At 51.4% G+C, this 8,561-nt stretch overlaps 1 protein-coding gene across 2 annotated transcripts in view; it reads left to right on the top strand.

The window, feature by feature from the left end:
* Positions 1–297: 297 nt before the first annotated feature.
* Positions 298–8,561, top strand: part of WNT9A (Wnt family member 9A) — a 39,194-nt gene continuing 30,930 nt past the window's right edge. The window contains exon 1 of one of the 2 annotated variants that reach the window (XM_088150396.1): positions 298–448. In XM_088150396.1, coding sequence (XP_088006522.1) covers positions 336–448 — 113 coding nt within the window. In that variant the 5' untranslated portion in view covers positions 298–335. The remainder of the gene's footprint in view (positions 449–8,561) is intronic. The other variant, XM_088150397.1, reaches the window with a different exon arrangement.

The following is an 8,561-nucleotide window of genomic DNA, read 5'->3' as shown; positions in this document are numbered from 1 at the left end:
TCCTTCCTTCCTTCCTTCCTTCCTTCACACGCTCGCTTTCCCTTTCCCCCTCCCGGCTCCGTCCTGCCTCCCGCCCCGCCCCGCGCCGCGCCGCTCCCCCCGCCGCTCGGGCCTCCCCCGGGGGCGGGCCTTCCCCGCGCCCCGCCCCGCCCGCCGGGCTCCCGGGCTCGCGGCCCCGCCCCCCAGCTGGGCTCGCGCCGCCGGCCTCCCTCCCTCCCTCCCCCGGCCCCCCCGCCGCCCGCCGCCGCCTATAAAGGGGGCGCCTCCGGCCGGCCCGCCGCTGATCCGGCTCCGCGGGGAAGGAGCGCGATGGTCAGCGCGAGCGGCGCAGCAAGATGCTGGATGGACGCCGCCCGCGGCGATGGCTCTTCTTCTTCTCCTCGTCCTCCTGCTGCGCGCTGCTAGTGCTGCTCGCCTGCGCCCCGGAGCTCTCCGCCGCCTACTTCGGGTAAGCGCCGGCCGGAGGGACGTGGCCCCGCGCGCCTGGAGCCCCCGCCTGCCGCCTCGGGATCGCGCTGCGCGGGGCGGGAGGCTGCGCGCCGGCTTGCGCGGGGCTGCGCGCGTGGGAGCCGCGGGCTTGGGAGCCGCGGGCTTGGGAGCCGCGGGCTTGGGAGCCGCGCTTCCCCAGGAGAGCAGCCCCGCCGGCGGGCTGGGCGGCGGCGGCGGCCGCTGCCCAGTGACCCGTCTGCCCTGCTGTGCCCTGCCCTGCCCCGCTGCCAGCCGGAGCCCCGCGCGCGGGGACTGCTCGTCCCGCTTCACCTGCCACCTCCGGAGCGCCCAACAGGTTGCCCCCGCCCCGGCTTCCTGCCAGCGCCGGGGACCTTCTGCGCGCGGATCGCGCTGCCGGGCGTCCTTCGCCGGCTCCCGACCGGGGCCGCAGCCAGCCGCCCCGCTTTCCGCCTCCGCTAAGTTTGGCAAACTTTGTAACCCTCCCCCCGGGGAGGTGTAGGCTGACCTGTGGGACTGCAGCGCCCATCGCGTGGCATCCTGCTGGCTGCGGGGTGTCAGCTGGGGAAGTTGTGGGGGCTTGGTGGCGGGTTGCGTTTTGAGCCACCTGCGCGGTCAAACGGGGGCTGCCAACAGGTTGGTTGTGGCCCAATCCTGCCTACGGAGTAAACCCCCGCTAGCAATCTGGCTGCGTATTTGGAACGGGGGGGGGTATTGGAGAAGAAGGAAGGGAAGAGCAGAACTACGCCGGCCCCTGGATATGGCCAGACTCTTCTTGAGAAGAGAGTTAAGCCCTGCCAAAAGGCAAAAGTGGAGGACTGTCTTGTGCTGCCCCTTAAAATCTTTAAAAATAAATGTTTTGTATTCTGTGAGCTTGTCCTTCCCTAACCTGGTTGGATGTCCAGGGGGATCGTTCCTAGGCTGGTGGCAGAGGATGAAAACGGAAGCCCAGAGGGCTGGCGAAGCAGTTGGGCTATTTCAGAGTTGTCTCGGATTGCTTTGCGCATCTGAGCTTAAGGAGAAATACGCACTTTAAACAGATTCCTATTCAAGGTTTCTACTTTGTTTGGATATATGGAGCTCAGCTGATGGGAAATATGTACCTGGTTGAGACAATATGGGAGTTAAGAACATTTTTATTAAATGCTCCTTGGAGATTCTTTAGGGTTGTGTTAATTCTTCAGTCTGTGCCATTTCTGCTGATTCAAAGAAAAATGCATGTTTTCCCACTATTTTGTTGTAAGAAATTCAGGGTGTAACAGCCAATGTTGGATTAATTGCCTTGAATTGGGCCATTTTAGGCATTTTGGGGAACTGAGCCATTGAAGAGACAATGTGCTGAGAAACTGTGTCCCGGCTTGATTGCGGCCCCCTTAACAAAATCTAAAAACATCGGTTAATATCAATGATATTTTAAAAAGATCCAGGACGTTTGTGAACGATCACATTTGATGCTTGGGGACCAACGGCTAGATTTTAAAGGGGTTTAATGCTACCCTAAAAAGTTCCAAATTGCCCGATCAAGTTTGGATCTGACGTTTTCTTGGAATTCAAGAAAGCTACGATTTTGGAAGGGCCCTTTGCTTTTCAATAAGATAGATTGATCCCATTCTTCAAACATGGTTTAACTTCTCAATTCATAAGAATTGAGATGTTCGGCCACGTCTCCTTTTGCTTTCTTGCTGTGGCACGTGGGCTTGCTGTGCGTGTTGGTTGTGAGGTCAAAACCAAACAGTGGCGCCCTGTCTCAATGGCAGAGGGGCAGTTTTAGACTGGCAATCAAATGATTTTGGATAATGAGCCTAAATTTGGGGGGGGGGATATGTCACTGGGCAGGATGCCTGGAATTGCTTGAAGAGAGTGTCTCCCCCCTGCAAAACTTCTGCTGCTTTCAAACTTTGCAGTTCTCTAGAGCAGGGTTTCTCAACCTTGGCAACTGTAAGACGGGTGGACTTCAACTCCCAGAATTGGAATTCTGGGAGTTGAAGTCCACCCGTCTTAAAGTTGCCAAGGTTGAGAAACCCTGGTCTAGTCTGCCTGGGAATTCCAGGCTGATGTTAGCTTTTAACACTGGTAGGTCTCCCTTCCTTTCAGTCTCTCTTTTCTGGCAATGCAATTTTGTTCATGCCACGTGTGGAAAGGGGGGAGTGGGCAGCTGGCGGGTTTAGCACGGGGAGAGTCAGCTATTGGTGTCCTCAGGTTCCCTGGTCTCCTTCAGATATGTTTCAACAGCACCTTCACAGCCACCGTTATTCGCTGAGAATTCCAGCAGCTGTAGTTTGAAACCAGCTGGGAGAATGTGATGGTATAAGGGTGAAGCCTGTGTTGTGTGGGGGTGTGTGCATGCGTGTGCATGGAGGGAACTGAGACCCAAGAGGTGCAAATAATGAAGCTAGTTGGAGAGAATGCGATGGTATTATAAGGGTGAAGTCTCTGTTGTGTTTGGGGGGTGGGTGTGCGTGCATGCATGCTTGTGCAAGGAGGGAACTGAGACTCAAGAGATGCAAATGATGAAGCCAGCTGGAGAGAATGCGATGGTATTATAAGGGTGAAGTCTCTGTTGTGTTTGGGGATGGGTGGGTGGGTGTGCATGCGTGTGCAAGGAGGGAACTGAGACCCAAGAGGTGCAAATAAACTTTAATCCCTGCTTGTCTAAGATATGTGTTTTTATCTTCTGTAAGCTCTGGGTTATAGCAGGTGAGTGGCATTCTACAAGGACAGGTGTGTGGCAAGGTTGTGGCTCTGATTGAGGGCATCCCCTGGCAGTTGCCCCCCCCCAGACTGGCATCCAGCTGGTAATGAGTTCAGGCTGGAGTTGAGAACTCTGGTTAGGCTCCACGTTTTGCAGAGATGCCGAGCTCGGGAGCTGCAAAAAGCGTGGCTTTGGTGCTCCAGCAGCGTGCAGCTGTTTTCATCCTACCCCCTCCAAGACGAAGTGAAGTTTTTGGTGCAAGCTTTCGCGTTCCGCGGGCAGGAAATCCAAACGAACAGAGAGGATAAACAGCCTTTCCTCTTCTTTCCTTCCCTCTCCGGGTCTGGGAAAGTGCCCCCCCCCCTTTGAAACCTAGCTGGGCTGATTTGGAAGTTGGTTGTCCCCTCCTCTGTTCTGATCTGTGCCCCGATCAGTTTGTCTTGCTTCCTTTCTGGAAATCCAAAATGGGTGTGGACCTTTTTTTCCCCTTTCTTCTGGAGGGGAAGATCAGCAAACTTGCCGTGGGTGTCTTTGAAAGGATTCTGCATTTTTCTAAATGCAGAAATAAATAGGATGTGCTTTTTTCCCCTTGCTTTTCAGTTCTCCCTTCTTCTAATTAAATTGGATGACAATTCAACTGTCTAAAACACTGTTTTTCAAACTTGGCCCCTTGAAGAAGGGTGGAATTCAACTCCCAGAATTCCCCAGCCAGCCATGCTGGCTGGGGAATTCTGGGAGTTGAAGTCCACCCTTCTTCAAGGGGCCAAGTTTGAAAAACAGTGTCTAAAAAGTGCCCGATTTCTTGTCACTTGCTAAATCCATGATTGGAGCTTGGGGGAAGGGTGTGCGTGAAAAGAAATTGCAGTTCCCACTCTGGCCAGCAGAGAGATCCATTAAACCATTAATTAAAAAAAAAACCTTCCAAACTTGGTATTCAGGCTTGCAGGTGTATCCTGTCCTTTGAGAAAATAAAATATTTTCATGGGAAAGTTATTTTGCCCTCTTTCTCCCCCCTTCCCCCCACCGCGGTTCATTTCTATTTATTTTCTTTCTCCCTGGGAGGATCCCTACAGAGGTAGTCTGGATTGAGAGGTGAAGAACGAGATGAAGTTTTGCAAAAAAAAAGCAGGGGATTGGCCAGAATCGGTTTCCCTCTTGCTGGCTGGCTTCAACGCAGGGCCTCCGCTCTGCTTAAACCCCGGTTTTGCAAAACAGGGTTTAAGCGAGGTCGGTTAGGAACTGATCGTGGATCCCTTTGGGCCTCTGGAAAGGAACCCCCCCTGGTTGCACCTGTAAGGAGAGATCGACGTGCCACGTCAACTGGCAGTGATCTCGGGAGGGCTGAAATGCCACCGTTGGCACCAGACTCACTCAGATGTGTGTTTTCTTGTGGGGAGCAGATGGCAAGTTGTTTGAAGGGCAGCCCCCACCACTAGAAAGCGATGCAGGAGACCTTGCGGATGAAGTTGACAGGTAACCCCCCCGCCCGGCAGGTTGCAGGCTGTCCTCGCCCGACTGGCTTGGTCAGAGAGGCAGCGGCCCTACTGGCAGCGCCCTGTGCTTGCCCCGTTCTGGCGGGCAGGTCCCCGCGATGGGCGAATGTGCAATCTTTTGGTTAGGTTAGGGTTCGCTCGCATCGTCGAATTCTAGCAATTGAACCGGTCGGAAGGACGTTGTGCAAACTCAGCCGTGGGGACGGCGGCATAGCAAGAGGCCCCCAAATTCCTGTTTGCCCCCCCCTTAAGAAGTAGTTGCCTAACCTACCGATGGTTGAGATTCCAGGCAGTCAAGCTCAGCTCTGGGGAAACCTCTGCCGTTTTCTTAGCATCAGTACAGAAATGGCTTGCCCACTTCCCGTCAGTGTTTTCAGTTTCTCAGTCTAGTTTTTTTTTCCTCAGCTGTGATCCAAGCACTAGCCATGTCTCACTTTTTACACTTTTCACGATCAGCCAAGGTCAACTAGATGCTTCCACCTGCCGTGATAAAATGTAATGTCTTGGCAGATTGTCCTAGGATCTCCTGGTGGCCTCCCATCCAATTCCTACCTAAGCCTGACCCTGCTAAGCTTTTCACAATCAGCCAGATGTTGCCCTGTAGGGGGCTAGAAATAGTTCTGAGGTGAGCTTGACTTCTGGTGGACTTCAGGGACCCATTTATGGAGTTGTCTTAGTTACAGTGCAGAAGGGGTGGGCCTTTTTTCCCCTAGGATGGGTTTTATTTTTTGGATTTCCAGTCTGTTGTGTAACATTGGACTTTCCTGTGGTCTCCCCTCCAGGTAGTGCTACTTGGTAGTCTCCCAAGTCACACGAAGGCTGAGTGTGATGTGGGAACCTAACATGGTACTTCCCAGAGGAAGGAGATGCAAAGCTTTAGAGCAGGGTTTCTCTGCCTTAGCAACTTTAAGGTGTGTGGACTTCAACTCCCAGAATTCCCCAGCCAGCCAAACTGGTTGGGCTGTTAGCGCATGTTAAAAGGCTCCTGCAGCGTGAAATGAACGTTGTTGGTTTGCTAGGAGAATTGTGGAAGTTGAGGTCCCAGCACCTCTGAAAACACACCATCGTGGGAAAGGCTGCTTAACAGTTTTTGGGGTTTTTTTACTTTTCCCTTAAAATGCATCGTGGTGAGTCTTTGAACTTGAACATCTGCCCTCAGGTTGCCACTGACTCTTAGATTTGTTTCTTGAATGCTTTATCCCTAATCCCTCCCTCCCTCCCTCCCTCCCTCCCTCCCTCCCTCCTTCCTTCCTTCCTTCCTTCCTTCCTTCCTTCCTCCCTCCCTCCCTCCCTCCCTCCCTCCCTCCTTCTCCATCCATTTCCTTCCTTCCTTCCTTCCTTCCTTCCTTCCTTCCTTCCTTCCTTCCTTCCTTCCTTCCTTCCTTCCTTCCTTCCTTCCTTCCTTCCTTCCTTCCTTCCTTGCTGCCCATCTCAAATGCACGACTCCGGGCAGCTAACAATTAAAAATGAAATAAAAACAGTAAGCTAAAACTGTAAATAACATAAAATAGCAGCCTTGCTGCTAGTCGTCCTCCTCTTCTCCTCTCTCCTTCCACCTTTCCCAGCATCAGAGCCTCCTCTGGAGAGCGTGGTCTTCGCATCATGTGTCAGAAGTAGGCTCCTTTGAGCCTGGTCCTTTGTGGCTCGAGAGAGAACTCTGGGTGGATTTGTTCCTTGATTAATTTATTGTCTTGATGATCCATGATGTTCTTTGTTTATATATAATTTTTATTAAAAGGTTTAAGAGCAATAATAAGAACTAATACAAACTAAATTAGAACAGAAAAAATAAAGAAAAATAACCGAGAAAGCTCAAAGTGCAATAAGAAAAGAAAATAGAAAACAAAGAAAAGAGAGAAATATAACGATATAAAGAGGTAGCTTCTGATATTCTTTGCAGCAGTTATAAGTACAATGATGTTTTAACCTCTCTCTCTAAAGCAGTGTTTCTCAACCTTTGGCAACTTTAAGACGGTGGACTCCAACTCCCAGAATTCCCCAGCCAGCCAGCCACCCATCAAATGAGAACCAGAAATCCCCGTCCCTGCCCTGCCCCTCCCAAAGTTTTATTTATACCAAAAATGAAAAGGGAGGGGGGAATCCCAATCCATGGATTTACCCCCCCCCCCAAACTCTTGTTGGAAATGAGGGATTTAATACGGGAAAACTCACAAAAGTTTTCCAACTTTCCAGAGCCGCAACAGAAAATTTTTTCCCATCCTGAGATCAGGAGCTTCTTGTCGCATTTTTCACAGGATTCGTTCCACAAGGGACTGTTTTGTGCTGCGTTTTTACAAGGGAAAATAAAGGCACGAGACTTAAAAATCAGGTGGGCGGCTGTTCCTTCCATAATAAGACACACGGGTTGTTCAAAAATGAGAAAAGAAAAAAAGTCCATTAGGTTCCAGAATCCATACTAGAACTGGGGTGGACCAGGGAAAGACAGGTGTGTAGTTAACTTGGTACAGAAATAGGCTTTGAAAGGGAGAAAAGGAAAAAAAAAATCAGTTTTTACTCTTAAAATCCCCAATTCTCCTCCCCACCGAACCGCAGCCTGATTTCCTATTTCCAGGGACAACGAAGGGGCAAAACAGATGCCTTAAATCTATTTCACTCTTGAAAGCTGAACCCCGAAAAACTGCACAGGCAAATAAATGAAAAGTAGGGCTCCCAGCAACATGGAAACTCTCCTCCCTGGGCTAAACCATGGTTTGCTAAACAAACCACAATGGGAGAGAGCTAAGCACAATAGGCTTGTGGACCGCATCCTGTCCCAATCAATGGGGGGGATACTGAGGACTAACGCCGTTTCTGCCACAAGCACAAGGGTGTTGGCAGCATTTCTAACCCCCCCCCCCAGTTCAACATCAGACAGGCCCCTGTGGCTCCTCTAAATCCCGGTTTGCACATCCAATGCCTGCTTCTCATCCCCCATCGGCTCCCTGCAAATTCAATTACTTGCTCCTCTAACGAGAAACCTCAAAATGTGAGATAAAGCACACTGTTTTGTAATGATTAAACAGGAAAGGCATCCTGTCCCAAGGGAGGGGGAGCAGAATGGAAGAAACGGGGTTGGCCCCCTCCCCCTCTTCTGGTTTTGCAAGGGACACGTTAATCAGTGACCTTGCTGGGGCCCCCCCTTCGCTCAGGCACAAACCGGGTTCTTTCCTGGCACCCTCGAAGACCATGCAGGTACCCGTTGCTGGCGAGCACCCCCCTCCCCATAGATTGCCCTTTGAAGTTTCCAACTCCCCCCCCCCAAAATACCAGCCATCAATGATCGGTGAACAGGTTCCTCCAGGAACATAATCCTCGTCATTTCACGATTCAAGGAATGGACATTTTCTGTCCTTGACATCTTGGGAGAATGATCTTTCAACTTTCCAGTCTACGGTGCAGCTCCTGGTGGTCTCCTTTCCAAGTATTAACGGAGCCCAACCCTGCTTCGGTTCTTGAAGTCCGCCAAGGTCAGGTAGGCACGGCCACCTGGCTTCTGGAAAAGGAATTTGAATGATCTAAGGCAGAGATCGTGGGAATACGTGGGAATCTGTTGGCTGTATTGGAGATGCTGTAGGAATAGAGACCGGCGCTGGGCAGGGGGGCCGGATGGATGATCTCTAAGATATTTTCCAACTCTTTTATTCTGCAGTTCCACAGTCTTCAAAACAATTAGTACACGAACAGCCTTGGGCCAAGGGCCACTTTGTTCAGAATTTTGGCCCACCCAGTGGCCAAACTGGTCGATTTGTAAAGTTTACCAACAGGTTTCTAAAGTCTTCACTAGTTGGCATTTGAAGTATCTTCCTGCCAGGAAATCCCCTTTGACAGCTGTCCAAATTTCCACCCAACACTCTACTTCAGTGTTTCTCAACCTTGGGAGCTTGAAGATGTGTGGACTTCAACTCCCAGAATTCCCCAGCCAGCATGGC

Source organism: Python bivittatus, unplaced genomic scaffold, assembly GCF_059951505.1.
Source record: "Python bivittatus isolate LINGU-HERP-01145 unplaced genomic scaffold, Pbiv_v1 ctg000610_np1212, whole genome shotgun sequence".
NCBI lineage: Eukaryota > Metazoa > Chordata > Lepidosauria > Squamata > Pythonidae > Python > Python bivittatus.
Note: the sequence above shows the minus strand (reverse complement) of the source record. Positions and strands in the feature narration are given on the sequence as shown.